The sequence below is a fragment of the Akebia trifoliata genome, chromosome 16, assembly GCF_017979445.1.
Source record: "Akebia trifoliata isolate Shusen 1 chromosome 16, ASM1797944v1, whole genome shotgun sequence".
Taxonomy (NCBI): Eukaryota; Viridiplantae; Streptophyta; class Magnoliopsida; order Ranunculales; family Lardizabalaceae; genus Akebia; species Akebia trifoliata.
In genome coordinates, this window is record NC_141390.1 from 1,597,534 (window position 1) to 1,613,951 (window position 16,418).

The 16,418-nt window shown below is 35.2% G+C and overlaps 1 protein-coding gene and 1 long non-coding RNA gene across 2 annotated transcripts; both read left to right on the forward strand.

Moving 5' to 3' along the window:
* Window positions 1–715: 715 nt before the first annotated feature.
* Window positions 716–2,980, forward strand: LOC147382182 (uncharacterized). The gene is made up of 3 exons (XR_015173884.1): window positions 716–1,366; window positions 1,731–1,805; window positions 1,974–2,980. It is a non-coding gene; the product is annotated as an uncharacterized LOC147382182 (long non-coding RNA).
* A 6,773-nt stretch (window positions 2,981–9,753) lies between these two features.
* LOC147382183 (G-type lectin S-receptor-like serine/threonine-protein kinase SD1-1) lies at window positions 9,754–11,755 on the forward strand. The gene is made up of 5 exons (XM_086428431.1): window positions 9,754–9,829; window positions 10,259–10,386; window positions 10,486–10,646; window positions 11,116–11,266; window positions 11,459–11,755. Exons 1-5 carry the CDS (start codon window positions 9,754–9,756, stop codon window positions 11,753–11,755), a joined length of 813 nt encoding a protein of 270 aa, XP_086284557.1.
* The last annotated feature ends 4,663 nt before the right edge of the window (window positions 11,756–16,418 follow it).

The following is a 16,418-nucleotide window of genomic DNA, read 5'->3' on the forward strand; positions in this document are numbered from 1 at the left end:
TAAATTTACAATAGTTTTCAATTAAATTGTTAAAAATGAATTGCAAAATTTTCAAAAGGTTATTATTAAAAAAATTACATTGTTTTGATAAACGTTGAAAAAAATAGTTTGAGTTCGAAAATGGCAAAAAGTGTAAATACCAGAAAAATGGATAGAATGATAAAATGTCAGAATCACACCCAAGGAGTGATATTTGCATCTTACATTGTGATGTTATGTATGGGTTGATGAATGAATACCCAGAGATAATTTACTTTCAGGTGCATGTTTATTTATTTTCTATTAGTGCAAGGTGTCGATTTAATTTTCGTATTGTCATTTATGTTAGGTCGGTGGGCCATTGTTGCATGGTAGGAAACTGGATATCCATTGTCAACTCTGTAATGTTAATTTCTCTTTTGTTTTCAAAGAAAATAAAATTATATATATAGGGTCACGTTCCCTTACCAAACTCTCAAACCAACATCTACACAAATGTTTTCAAACATTAGATAAATATAGATTTAACGAAATCTGACGATAGAACACATTTAAATAGCACGTGCTATTTTAATTACTTAAATCTTTCATTATTTAGAAACACCTCCCCGCATCTATAACCCAAATCAAAATAAAAAAAATCATATTCAAATCAAATTTCTCTCTTCCCAATCGTCTTCTCTTCAATGACTCAAACCCTAACCATCTCCATTCACTGAAGACGGCATAGATCATGCGAAGATGCCAGGTAAGAAAAACCCAATCATTATTTCAGCTTCATCTCCATCTCGGGTTGAGTCTCTTCTATGCTTTGTCTTCTTCACCTGAAATAAAAGGTTGCAATGTTGAAAATAATCAAGAGAAGATCCATACTTTGTCTCATTGCTGAATTGGGATATTCATACAAGGTTCTTTATAGATCTATAAGAAACAGATGGAGATGAGTCTAGGTTAAGTTTTGGCCATATGATCACCTGTAATGTGATATCGTACTAAGCAAAAATTAGGTCGATTTTGACGAAGTTCAACTCAGAGGTATGCTTTTTAGTTGTTTTTTCAACTTTTTCTAAGTTATAATTATTCCATCAAATGTTGTTGAGGATGAGAATGGGGTTAAGGGTTGATCCACTTCAAATGCCTTAAGAGTTGCTTATAAGCTCAATCTCCTTTCCTTCACCAAGAAGATCTATGAACATATTAAATTAAGGATGTTACATTTATAACCAAAAAGGGGTATCTTTTTCCCCAAGTTTGTGAGGCTTTCAAAGCTCTAATATAGCAATGAATCTATGTTCTGTAGTTTCTTGCCACTGACCTTCAGAACCTTTCAATGGAGTTTCGAAAGAAGCAATCTAGTTATTTGAAGCATCTCAAATAGCATAAAGAGGTATGGTTGCATATTTTATTTTATATTGTGTAAGTGATAACTTTTATCAGCTAAAGAAAACATAGGGTTAGCCAAACTTACAGGGGACCCATTGAAGATTAGAGATTTGTGGCAAGTGGTTCGACACCATCACCTCTTGATTTTCCAATCCAAAATTTACTAACAAATTTTCTCCCCCTCTTTGGGTGCTTGAACTTTTATTTTATTCGAATATGCATGGACTTGTCTCGTTCCCTTCTTTTCTCCTTCTTAGTTCCTTAGTAATAGACCTTGCTTGATGCTACATCCAAACATCAAAATCTTGATAGCTCGGACAGTAGTGGTGTGCTTATCAGATTTTATTAATCTTTGCCCTGTGGTATAGGGTCAAGACGAGGTTGATTTGGAGATCAATTTGAATGGAAATAAATCTAAAGTGGACGATGATTTCAACGATATAGTAAGTTGTTTTCCTTATCGAATTTAAGTAATTAATTTCCATAAGACATGTAATATAAGTATTCTAAATGGTGGTCTAAATCATGATTCATCTATAAATACTAGCCTCGTGTTCATGACATATAGTTTTTTGAACTCAAGCTTATTGGATTGTTTTTGTCTTTTCAAGGTTTTAAAGATTACCAAATGTCAAAGCTAAAGAAAAATGAGGCATTCACTACAGAAAGGGAGAGAGATATCAGTCAAGTAAATGCAAACATTTCGCTGCCTAATGTTGTTTCCGATTTGAGATCATGCACTCCTCTTTACAACAAATCCTATGAATAAGGTTATGAATTGGTAACCTCACAATACCATGGTAACAAAATCAGAACATTTGTAGATCCATGATAAGCCTTTATACTCTTTACAATTATGTACGTTTGTTTTTGTAGGTGGTGGAATCGGTAAACGAGCTTGCTATAATCATGAAGGTTCTCTCGGTACTTGTGATAGAACCAGTTAGCAGATTCCCAACTTTACTAGCTCCATAGGTTTCCTCCAAGGGTGGCTAACTGAATTTGTTTCTTCCAACAGGGGACCATTGTTGATCGGATAGACTATGACATTCAAAATGTTATAGCCACAGTAGAGCAAGGCTTTAAACAATTGGCGAAGGTCCTCTTTATGTCTTGTTCAACTATCTATTTAGTATGTATTGCTCCCGCTTGGGTCATTGCCATTCAGGGTGTGTTGGACTTTTGTTGGATGAGAGAACGCAAAGGAAAAGAGGAATGGTGAAGCGTGCTACAATGCTTGTTATTATGTGCTTCAGAATGCTAGTCCTACTTGTCCTCAAGGAGATATTATTGTGACTTGTGCATGCCGTGATCATGAATGAGATCTTGAGTATCTTTCCATGGACAATTTTCCTTGCCACTTTTAACGACTTGTTCTTGGGGCACTTCGGTAATGAGGGAACTTTTTGGTGACTACCTCCAGTTAGAATTATTAATAGAGGAGTTGAATACTTCTATTGGGAAAGTTGTGGAGGGGGATATAGGGAAGGGTGTTGTAGGTAGTAGTAGGGGACAGGGTTTTGATTTTCTCAAATGAGCTATGTGAAGAGATGGCTTCTCTTCTTATATCAATTCTTTTATGCATAGAATGTTTTCCTAAAAAATGAAATGTACCTCGTATCAGTACGGAGTCTGATCAGATCAACCAGTGAAAGAATATTGTTTGAAAATTGCAAATATTGAACAAGTTTGCTGAATAGTAGTTTGGGTAAAGAAAGAATTGTGTCCTTTATGCCTGAGTAGTGAGTTACTATTTTTTGGTTATCGATAGTTGTTTGGGCCATTGTCAACCTTTGCAACCTTTCTCAGCATCTTGTCTTTGCCAATGCGAAGTAGCCGAAGAAGATATTTGCATCCCATTTGATAAATGGTGATTTCAACTTTACAACCATAAATGCCAAAGTGTCAAACTAAATCACTTTAACCAAAAAAATAAAAATAAAAAGATTTAGGAGAACATGGGGTAAGTTACCAAAGGGTTCAAGCTTGGTACCCCTTGTAATGGTATGAAGGGGGCCTCAAAAGCATCATTTCATCTCCGAAAAAATAAAAACCATAATTTCTTTTTTAATTTCAAATTCAAGGAAACGATATTTTATTTATGTAAAACCAACAAGAACAATCAAATCACATCCAAACAAACATGTTTCCAAATTAAAGAATAAATACAAAGTGTTCACTACCGCTATGTTTGGATTGAGAGAAGTGGAGAGAACTTTGAGGGGTTGGCTCAATGATCCTATACATCTCAAACTAACTTACTTAAGTTACCCCTAGGCACATGGAACATGTATCAAGGATCTTTGATTTTATCAACCGCATCAGTTTAGTGCGTTGCGACTCAAGCTTACTTAAGTTACCCCTAAGATCTATGATTTTATCGACGTTGAAGGTTTTCTCTAATATTTTTCTCAATATAAAAAAATACCCTCTTGTATTTTGAAATTGATAACATGCCATTATTTTAAATCTCTAGCTGATTTTCTCCCCCAAACCAGTAATCATCAACCTCAGGGTGAAGTTTTTCATTCTTTTCTTCAACTTTAGGTTGAAGCTTAAGAACCCATCTTCTTCAATCTTCGAACCACGACAACAAGATGTAATTTTGGTGAAGTGGAAGTTCCATGGACTTTTGGGTAGAAAAATAAAGGATTTCTACAAGACAATGAAGATAAGAAAATTGAAGATTCTATCCCCTTCAACCTTCAAACATCTAGAACAAGATATGATTTCTGGTGGAGAATAGATTTCCGTAGAAAAGTAAACGATGTTTTACAATGCGTTAACAGGTAATGGATTGAAGAAGAGGGTATAAGTTAAAAATGATGTACCACAATGTGAAAAAAGCCCAAATTTGACGGGCCTGAACTGTCAAATTTCATAAAATTAGATAGACAAAGGGGTCGAATTGGCGTCGAAATTTTCATTGTCAAATTTTTTTTTCGATGGGCCGAAACTATCAAATTAATGAAGGATGGGAGAAATTTGACAGCTCTAAGCCGTCAAATCTGGGAATATCTAGAATTTCGATAGTCCTAGACTGTCAAAATTCAATTTCTAAAATTCGTAAGCCTTGGCCCGTCAATTTTTCCATCGAATTTTCCAGTTTTCACGTAGTGTACCTTCTTGGTGTTAAGCTTGAAAATGGCATATTTTCTAGGTAAAAAATAAGAAGATTTTGGCTTTAGGTTGAAGACAAGGTCATTTATGTCATCTTCTTTTTGTCAGTGATACAGGACCAAGGTCAAGGGGAATGACATTAGTTTGAAAACATAGGGATTAATATCTAATATTGACAAAAAAGCAGGGGCATGCAACAAAGCATTAGGAATCGAGTTCACCTTCTGCTATAGAGAATGCAACAGAGCTATCGACTTTCTTGCTTCACTCCTTCCTTCTTTAGGCAGAGTTATTCTTGAGCATATGGATCTCCCTCAGTAGTTGGTAGACATTATATGTAAGGATGCTTCTGAGCATGCCTATGATAGGTTGTAATCCTGTTCTTTCTAGTTGGGGGTCTGCCTAACCCACCTTTAATCGACAAAATATATATATATATATAGATAGATAGATAGATAGCGTTAATGACATTTATTAAATAGAAATTTATATAATATAAAATTCATATAGACCAAAATACATCCAAAAAATAATATAAAATGCATAGTCCTTGTTATATACATGAACAAGAAGAAGACGACTTGCTTGTTCCACCAAAAGAACGGCAAATGGAGAATCATTCAGGTTTGAATGCAACACCTAATGATCACAATTATTCTTATGCAAGTCCTTTGATTGGCTTATATACAACGGCAGCCACCTCGATATGTTTTCTATTTATGATTTTTGATCTGTTGTATGGACTGCGTTCTAGGAAGCCATGGATGCTATGTAGATTCTTCTCACTCAATTCCTTTAACGCTCACACTTCTTACAATAGCTACAAAACTCCCTGTAGATCTCACCACTTCAATGCCTTCTGCTCACGATCAACTATCTAAACTTATGCATCTCCATGGGGTTTTTCTTCCCTTTAGTCGGATCCCAGAATCACTATGAACATCTTTCCAACATGGCCTTCCTGACCATCTTTGTAATAGCCGTTGTTGTCAATGTTGCTATACAAATGACGACTAGGGTCATCTTTGCGTTCATTGTAGAACATGTCATAATCCTATCATGTATGGTGCTTTTGCTACTTGCATTATGGGGTTCTACTTTCAGACTTCATTTTTGTAACTCAACCTGACAGAATAATTCAAACAAAGTATATCTGAAAGACAAATTTCCCCTAACAAGAATCAATCGACAAGTAAAGGTTGTTGTTAATGAATGAGCATTTCATATATTACTAGATCTCATTGGCATTATAAGATCAAGAGAAGTCTGCATTTACCAAAGAGGAAGGAATGTTCTACTTTGAGTAATGCATTAACAACTTAACATCGGATGATGACCAAAAATTTTTAAGATATGCTTGGGACATAATGGAGGTCTATGTCTACAATATGTTAGTTAACAGCAAGAAGTTGAAGGGTAGGTTGTAACGTGAATACTTGAAAGGGGTATCGATCTAATTTGGGATCAAATTGTCCAAGGTCAAGGATTTTTTGAAAAGATTGATTGCTTTGGGGAGGGGGGAATGTCCACGGGATGAAATTATTTTAATTTGAGTAGATTTCTGACTTTCTAAAATTATTTTTTGAGAAATTTAGCCTTACCCTTTTATAAAATTGGTGAAATTAGGGATACCCCCCTCCTCTCTCATGAAATGAAATATGAGGTCTACCGCCCTTGACTTTCATTGACTTAATTAAATCACTAAATAAAACAGTGTTCTATTTAAAAAGAGTGAAATTACTGTAACACCCTCATTTAATTAGTACAACCTCATAGAACCATGTAATCTCAACTTGGCTTACTTCCCAAAAGTCCAGATTCAGCATAGTGTCTACATGGCAAGATTTGTTAGTTTTTAAAACACATTGGACTCCTGAACCAGCCCTGCACGCAGCCCTATGTATTTAAATAAAAATACAATGTTCCACGTAGACTACATTTGTTGTGATAGGAAAGGAACATTGTAATGGATCACATCTCTTTTCCCTATTAAAGTTTTAGATCTAAGGGTTTTCTTCTCCCAACCTTGAAATCTGAGTTAATGGCGGCATCACCTCCAACTGAAAATTGAAACCTTGTTACGAAGAATGAAACGAGTCGATCACCAATTAAAGTTTCAAATCTAAGGGTTTTCTCCTCCCAACCTTGAAGTCTTCATTAAAGATGGCATCACCTCCAACTGAAAAAATCAAAACCTTGTTATGAAGAAATCAAACAGGTCAATCTCCAATTAACAAACTGTGGAGATTCGATCTAGTATCCGCAGCAAACCCACTCAAATGAAGCAAAAGAAGAAAGAAGGTGGAGAAGAAGAAGAAGAAGAGAGAGAGAGAGAGAGAGAGAAACTTCCATTGATCTCTACAAAGGGATAGCCGATATGCTTCAAGAACACATACCTGATTTCAAAATGGTTTGAGGAATCCTCTATTTCATCTGATAATGCAAGATTTTACAAGAATAATTAAGGATGAGAATCTAATTTGTGTATAAAGGAAATCTTAGATTCATCTCTAAAGAAGATGAAATCCAAATCCACTACGTGAAAATTTTCAAAATTCGACAGTCCAAAACCGTTGAATTATGGGACCATTCGATAGTCTCGACCGTCGAATTGGTTCATCGAATTGGGCCTTGTCGAAAAAAATATTCAACGGTTAAAAATCATAAAATTTAGGGATATAGCGACCGTCGCTATAGAGGAAAAACCCGTCGTAAATACATATAGCAACAGTCAGTATATGGACTTACAGCGACAGCCGCTATTGGCCGTCACTATAAGGTATTTTATTAAAATATATATATATGGGTTCCGTTCAGCACCAAACATTTTGGCCAACATTTTAGCCAATCATTTTTGTCCTACATAGGTTAGAAGTTTTAGAATGGGCTGATTTTTGGTGAGGATGATCTCTACGGTGAGGAGATCATCCTCACCAAAAATCAGCCCATTCCAAAACTTCTAACCTATGTTTTGAAAAATATTTTGCCAAAATGTTTGGTGCTGAACATTTCCATATATATATATATATATATTAAGCCTTTAGCTACGGCCGCTGACCGTCGCTATAGGGTATTCTTTTTAAAAAAAAATATTAGATCCTCAACTAGAACTCGCCCAATTTGGAAGTCCAAAAAGTAACACCTCTAATTTCAACCAACCGCAAAACACATTTAGGCCTCAATCCTACATATGGCAGTTTGATTTGCCTCCAGTGACTAGTAGTAGCTCGAGGAGAACATAATAATAATATATAAAATAGGTGTGTCAACGTTTGGATGACCAAGTGGATGCTCTTGAGCTCATCGTTGCGCTACTTGTCACCATAATCTCCCTGTCTGCCCCATCGTTCAGGTTCAGGGGTTGGCGCCATTCCTCAAGGTCCCTCAGTCTTCTCACGCCAGAACTTTGGCACATATTTCCCAGAGGTAGGCGGAGCAACACCTATAGGCTCTGTTGTTGGCCAAGCTGCAGCAGGAGAAGCTAACCAATCCTTTCCTCTCTCTCCGACTTCAATATACTGAATTCAGCTTCACAATGGCTAACAATTTTATTCTGGAATAATATCTGTAATAACAAAAAACATGATCACTCAAAGCAGTCAAAATAAAATTTATTTAAATTAGTTGATCGCATTCGTAGTCTATGGTTCAATCTAATTCCAAGTATTAAACATGGTCCTCCCTAGGTCAACACTAAAGACCATTTGAAGCGAGATAATTGATCATGTCACAGCCGATAAGACTTAAGACCTAATCTAAATATTGCTAAACCCAAGATTTTGCTCGTAGTTAAAAAATCAACTACAATACCAAATATTTGACATGCCTTGACTTGAATTCGAACAGCAACAAAAACAATGGACTTAGCAATGATTTTCAACAGATTGCCATTTCAACAAAAAGTTCAATGTACGTGTTTTTAGGACATCATAGGTAAATATCATAGCTATGAAAGATGGTACATGCGTAAATATAGTGTAACACATGAGAATAAATTCAGGACAAGCAAAGGAAAGGTGTCTAAATTGATTAAGAATATAATACAAAGGGGTGATTTTGACAAAACAAGAACTCAGGCAAAATTTCAGCCAAACAGTGAAAATTTTATGGACAAAAAGATCATTCTTCTTCATTTATGAAGTGTATGGGGTAAATTAAGCAATGAGACCAATCGGAAAAGGCACAAAACATACATGCTGCTCACGTTCATGAAGCACTTTTTCTTTAACCAGACGTTGCTGAAACACTGCCTCAATAAAAGGTGCCTCTTCTTCCCTTTTTGCTATTTCCATATAATCCATTGTTTTAGCAAGTTTCTGCAATTTCTTCTCCATTTCTTGACGCTCTCTTAGTTGCTCACTCAAAGCCAGCTCAATTAATTTCTGCTTGGTGACTTTATCTTCCAAAGACAATTTTCCTAAAATTATCAAAAAAAGTCATAACAATTGCACCTTTGAAGAAAAATACAATTTTCAAAACAAATGGATGACACTGAAATTATGCTTACTCCCTCTATGATGGGCTTCTTTCCTTTCTTTTTACTGCGTTTCTCGGCTTCCTGGAGTAAAACTTGTGCTTCTTCAAGTTCTCTTCGTATCCTTTGTTCTTCCCTTCGTGAATACTCGTAGGCAAGTCTCTTCTGTTCTACTTCCTTAGTTTTCAGAAAGAAAAAAAAAAGGATAAATCATCTGCAAATCAAAGGAATCATCACTCTGTTCAGAAATCACTAAGAAAAAAAGACCAGTGGTGATAATCGCCATCGTATCAATAGCTTCATCTATGCTTCTCTTGGGTTTGGTGATCGGGTGCATTATTTGGAAAATAAGAAGAAAGAAATAAGGTAAAATCATTCTCAACACTTACAAAAATCTTCTAATGTAAAATATGTGATTGTCTGATTGTCTCCAGTGCTATTATATTACATTAAGCATGCTTGTAAGAAGTTACTTTTCATGACATGGGCTGATCCAAACTGACCTTGTTCTCTGCTTTGATGGTGGTTTGACATTATCACCTGCACTTCCCAAAGAAGAAATTAAGGTGTTAGCCTGGTTTTGATATGAATGTCAACATCCAGCCCTGCATTGAAATGTTTCATTCAAAAACAGATCATGTCCTTCGATGTAAGGTGAAGTGTCGTCTAGATTCCCAAACCAAGTGAGACTTATTTGCTGAAAAAATATACTAAATTAGGTGAACCACACCATCTATCAAATTATTTCAATAAAATATGGACATGTTAAAGCTAAAATTAACGAAGAAGTTGTAGGCATGATCTGCATAAGGCTGGAGATGTACCAGCTAGAAAGGAGAACTTTGTTGGATCTGATTAAAAAGGAGTCTCATTGTATTTTCGATGAATGACTAAAAAAATCTCCTTACCGTCATCCTGATCATTAGCTTTTACTGAAACATGATTCAAATAACTAAATATATCTATTGGGGCCTAAAATATGTCATGTCAGATTCCTCTGTTTACTTTTGATATGAGAAACAAGAAAACATACACTAATGCAAAAGAAAAATCCTTCTGGATGATTGCCACAGATATCTGATAGGTAGTACCAACATTCTTGGAACCAAAACGCCCAAGTTATTATTCTATAATTTTTTTGCCATTTCATGGACAGGACAGAGATGATTTGCATTGAGTAGTTATAATGATGATGATATATAAAGATGGCAAACTCTGCAATTATTATAATGTAGCCCCGGGGACATTACCCATTGTTTTTTTATACTAATTCATTTTTCCAACAATATTCCTAACTAGCAGTTAATAACAAAAGTGGGAAGGAAGAGCAAGAACTACCTTTGTTTGACTGGACAACCATAGTAACCACCACGGACAACTTCTCTTACACAAATAAAATTGGAAAAGGTGGTTTTAGTTCAGTGTACAAGGTAATTTCTATTTATGGACTAAAATGACAATAATATATAGGTAATTAACTTCTCTTTCTTCTATTGTATTGGAAATATCATTCTAAATGTAATCTCCAGGGTAATCTAGTGGGGGGACGAGAAATAGCAGTGAAGAGGCTCTCCAAGGATTCCGAACAAAGCCTCACCGAGTTCACGAATGAGTTGATATTGATTGCTAAACTTCAACACCGGAATCTCGTTAAGCTTTTGGGTTGTTGCATTCAAGGAGAAGAAAAGATGTTGATCTATGAATATATGCCCAACAAAAGCTTGGACTATTTCATTTTCGGTCTTCTATTCTCAACTCTTCGATATTTTTTAAATAATTGGATTTATTTATGTAAATTTACATACTAAACAAAAAGCTTTTGATGGTTTGGATGTACTGTCCAAATAAAACTAGAAGCAAACTAGTGGATTGGAAGACACGGTTTGAAATTGTTTTGGGGATCGCTCGTGGACTTCTTTATCTTCATCAAGACTCTAGATTGAGAATCATTAATAGGGATCTCAAAGCCAGTAATATTCTACTAGATAGCAACCTTAACCCAAAAATTTCAGACTTTGGCATGGCAAAACTTTTCGGAGGGGATCAAACCAAAGCAAAAACAGAGTAGTCGGAACATAGTAAGTGACATCACATATATCAGAAATTAGAAATATATCCTCATCATTCACAGATATTTATACTTAAATGATATTTTGCAGTGGTTATATGTCTCCTAAGTACACGATAGAGGGTTACTTTTCTGTGAAATCCGATGTTTTCAGCTTCGGTGTCTTAGTATTGGAGATAGTAAATGGCATATTGAACAGAGGATTTTATCATCCAAATCACCATCACAACCTTCTCGAACATGTAAGTATGTTGAACTTAAAGTGCCTATTTGGATTGCCATTTCTGCACCAGGAAGAATAGTTTGAAAGCTCTTATGAAAAATTATATCTTCTTTCAAACAAAAAATGGGTGTGATTGAAACAAGCACTGTTTGGTTGAAATATCACCATTCTGTCATTTAATGACCAAGGTTATGGATTGAAATTGTTTCAGGCATGGATACTATGCGAAGAAATCAACGCCTTGAAACTAATAGATTCATGTTTGGAGGATTCATGTGTTGTATCCGAAGTGTTACAATGTATCCAAGTGGGCCTACTGTGTGTACAAAAACTCCGAGATGACAGGCCTAACATGTCATCTGTGGTTTTTATGCTTGGTACTGAAAACTCCGCATTGCTTCAACCCAAACAGCCTGGTTTCTTTGGAGAAACAAGTCCTATTGATTCAGGTACAGAAGAACATCGCACCGAAAATGTGTTAACTATTACATCATTGGAAGCTAGATAATGGATTCTTAGTACTTACGTTGATAACTTCAAAAACTATATAAAAAAAAATTATTATTTCTCTTTGAAATTTTGTGAGTCATCGTGTAGGCAGCTGAAAGGACATTAAGTATCAAAGTCAAGATTTCTTACGAGAGAAATGAAGGAAAAGCCTTTTGTAGGTCGCTAATCCAGGAAAATCCAATAGATCTCAGTGGAATTTAAGAAATTCTATAGTCGATTCTCATTCAATAATTAAAAAACTCTCCCCCTCCATTACTTCAATAACAACTGTTTACATGAAAAGAGAGTCTGGAACCTAACTTCATAAATAAGTAATTACTCAGCCATCCATTTAAATTTTAAAGTAACTAAAACTTATTAGTTTATGACGACGAGATCAAATCTAACCCGAGCTCACCCATGATAGGAAAACTCCACCACGTGCTATGCTTAAGGTTCAATTGGACCTGTCCAAGTTGTACCCCTTGTGTGCATAAAGAGAAAGAACTAAAACTAGAGTGTTGGGTATCGATTAATTGCCAAAAAAGTAGTACTTATAATCTTATCTCTAATACTCAATTAGTCTCTCTCTCTCTCTCTAGTATGATTTTAATTACTACTAAGCTTTACCCTTTTTATTTATTTATTTTTAGAATAACTATAAGTGTCATGGGTTTCGTTGTGACATCTGCTTCGTGGTTGCAAGTACAATTCGAGGAACAATTGGGCTATAGATTCAACGACAAATAATGTGATCATTATAATGGCTGAAGAAGATAAAACATGTCTAAGCAAATCATGATGTTTATCATCAGTTCTGTCCAAAGTCATATCTAAGTGTCTTCAAATTTTTTAGATAGAAAGAAAAGGATACTAGTAAAGGCAAACAAATGTAAGTAGGCCTTAGATGTCGAGAAGACCAACCAAATCTACAAAATGAGAAAAACTTAACTAAAATCAATGCTTACAACTATGTCCTGTTCAAAAACAAGATCATGATGGAAAATTCCTTTGCATTCATTGAAAGCGGCAACCTCTATGGTGAAACAATAAAGATTTTATGTTAAGTGTTAATGCATCATATCTAACATAATGTATGCATCTAATTTAATATCCTTTGAGTAACGAAAAAACACGAAATCGGACGGCTTAAATGCGAGAACCAACTGTTTGTACTGAAGGTCAGTAACCCCAAAGAGTGTGTACAATGACACCAGAACAATATTAGTAAGAGTGCGACTAGCCTTACTAAGTTATTAAGGATTTCATCCTCATTAAGTGGCCTTACACTCACTTTGTGGCATCCCAAAAACATGATCCGATGCTTCAAAGTTGTAGAGGACAGAATCCTATAATAGAATGTAATGGTCTTTGTTCCTTTTGTAGAGGTCTGCCTAACCCTCACTTAATCCTAGTATCACGAATTGTGGAAATTTTTTTTTACTTTTTTGAAATAGCTACCATTTTTCATTGAAAACTAGAAGGCAATGTATCAACAAATTAACAACAGAGAAACAAAATCAGAAGAAATTAACAGATTAACAACAAAGAAATAAAATCAGAAAGCAATGTATCAACAGATTAACAACAAAGAAACAAAATCAGAAGAAATTAAGCAATACCTCAGACGAAGAAGAGAGATCTGGAGTATTTTTTTAAGGTTTGTTCAGTGGCACTGATGAGTGAGCTTCAGTTCTTAGTGTTTCGACTTGAACTTTGATTTACTCTTCGATTTGAGCTCTGAGAGATCAAAAATTCATCGATCGTGCTTCAATATTGATGGATTTGTGAGTTTTCGATTGAAACGGGGGATTGAGAAGAAATTCTCATTTTCCTTGAGAAAGAAAATCGAATGGGAGATTGGGGGATTTGTGAGTTTTCGATCGAAACAGGTATCTGTGAGTTTTCGATGAAACAGGAGATCGAAACAGGGATTTGTGAGTTTTCAATCGAAACAGGAGATCGAATGTGAGTTTTCATTCGGTGTTCTCTAATGGCTCTGTGAATTTTCGTTCGATGTTCTTCCAAGTCAGGAGATCGAATAAGTTTTCGTCCGGTACTATTCTTCGATGAAAATTCACGAATTTTTATTTTGTTAAAAAAAAAAACCTGGTGGTTCGTTGGGCTTAGCCCATCAAATTATTTTCTTGGGCTTAAGTACTACAAGTATTGGGCTGGCCCAAATAAACGTGAAACTTGGACTGCCGAGTTTAATGCCGTAAAAGTAGCGAATTTTACCTTTTTTGAGGTAGTGATAGATGGATTACATTCATTTGATCTAATAGTTGTAAATGTTTTAAATTTTTAATTCTTTCACTTAAAACACATCTGAATCGAGGGTAGTTTGGTCATTGCACGTACCTGAGGGTATTTGAGAGATTTATCGATCTTAGTTAACATAGAACTATTTTTTGTTAACGGTTTGACCAAGTAAACAGAAGCCAAGGGAGGTAGACCTCATCTTGCAATTCACGGGGGGTATCCCTAATTTCTCCAATTTTATAGGGAGTAATACTATATTTCCCGTATTTTTCACAAGATTCTTATCAAAATGATTGTTTCATGTATTTTAAAAGATTTTGGTAAGGACATAGGAGCCTAGTAGTTTTATAGGGAAATTTCGGTATATTTGAAAAAAATGCAAGATTTGTAAAAAAATGTCTAGTTAGACACTAAATTGATGATTTATACAGTATTCTTATGATTTTAACTATTTTTATTATAGTTACTATACTTCTTGCAAAGTTTGGTGCGACTTACCAATAGGAGTACCCCTGTGGTTCATTGTGATACATTCTACTCCAAATCCAAGAGTTGTCTCTATTTTTTTTCACTCACTTTTTCTTAATGACAATTACCAATTTTCCAACAATTTCTCACCATTGAATTTTTTTCATCCTTAAGTCTAAGCATCATAAGGCAAGTTAGAAGGAATTGAAAGATGGTGAGACATTCTATTTTATCGGGCGTCTTTTTAAATTTTTGGATAGATACTTCTTTAGGATAGAGCAACTCTGAAGTTTGGAACATATCTTTAACTTAGAAATGACTCTTGAGATCACATTATATGCATCTCTAAGATCATCCAACAAGAAATTTAGTCCCAAAGAAAAAGCAGAAAAAGTAAAGCTACTAACTTTTTTCAATGAGAAGTGCAAGTATCATTCCTTTACCACGATGCGTTGTCATCATTCCCAAGTCTTGACAGTTAATCCTGCTATATAATATTTATTGACGATTAAATTTGGTAAACGTGATTCCATCCCCTCAAAAAAATGAGAACGAGATATTGATAATGAATAGCAAGATATAAGTTTTTATTATTTCAATTCAAAGCTATGAGTGCTGATTTTGTAACTCAACCTAACAGAATAGCTCCAGCAGTTACTAAGCAAATCAGAAAGTTGCTTAGAATAAGATACATTCGATATATAGCTAGATCTCGTTGGCTTGAGATTGTAGACAAGGCCATTTACGTCATCTTCATTTTGTCCGTGATACAAGACCTAGGTCAAGGGAAATGGCATCACTTTGAAAACTTAGGGATTAATCTTTAATATTGATTCTAAATAAAATATATAATGAAATGCTATGTTCGTTGAGTGAGTAGGAAGGTTCATAGGATAGTCCTTGTTATATGTGTTAAAAGAAGAAGACGACTTGCTTGTTCGACCAAAAGAAAGGCAAATGGAGAATCATTCATCTTTGAATGTAACATCCAATGATCACAACTATTCTTCTCCAATTCCTTTGATTGGCTTATATACAGCTGCTGCCACCTTGGTATTTTTTCTATTTATGAATTTTGATCTGTTGCATGGATTACGTTGTAGGAAGCCATGGATACCTTGTCGATTTTTCTCACTTAATTCCCTTGCGCTCACCCTTCTTTCAATAGCTACCAAACTCCCAGTAGATCTCACTACATCAATGCCTTCTGCTCATGATCAAATATCTAAACTTACTGGCACTGTCTTAATATGTATCTCCATGGGTTTTTTCTTTCCTTCACTTGGAGCTCAGAGTCCTTATGAACGCTTTTCCAATATGGCCTCCCTGACCATCTTTGTAATAGCCGTTATTGTCAATATTAGTATTCAAATGGCCACTAGGGTGATCTTCGCGTTCATTGTAGAACATGTGATTATCTTGTCTTTTATGGCGCTTTTGCTAATTGCATTATGGGATTCTACTTTTAGACTTCGTTTTGGTTCTGATGTTTTCCTTGATGATATAAAAGAGCAACTTGAAAAGGGTACTGACCCTCAAAGTTTGGAGAACCACTGCATGATTCATCGAATTAAGTATTTTTATGTGTCTAGTTATGGAAACAACCCTCAATTGTTTCTCACTGATTCCCCACCTGGTAGGACTATGTGCATAATACCCCTAATTTGCACGGTGGTTCTGTTACAAGCCGCAATTAGATCCCTTGTTCTTAACAATAAGATGGAGTTTGGTTATGGAGTTTCGGATTATAAATGGTCAATATGGATGGTGGTTGTCACTCAGTTTCTTACCATCACAGTAGGTTGTATAGCAATTGGCTTTAGATGGCATACTGTGGTGAGTAACACTGACCTTGAAGAAGAATATAAAGTTAGAGGACCAAATAAACGGTATATCTATATTATATCTAGGCTAAAAGGCTTAAGATTTACTTCGAGTATCAAATTTTGCAT

Excerpts from the sequence above, each read along its gene's own strand:
- LOC147382183 (XM_086428431.1), top strand. The coding sequence starts at position 9,754 with ATGATCTGCATAAGGCTGGAGATGTACCAGCTAGAAAGGAGAACTTTG. Across the intron at positions 10,387-10,485 it reads GTTTTAGTTCAGTGTACAAG|GGTAATCTAGTGGGGGGACG; the intron begins GTAATTTCTATT and ends TGTAATCTCCAG. Across the intron at positions 10,647-11,115 it reads ATTCAAGGAGAAGAAAAGAT|TGGTTATATGTCTCCTAAGT; the intron begins GTTGATCTATGA and ends GATATTTTGCAG.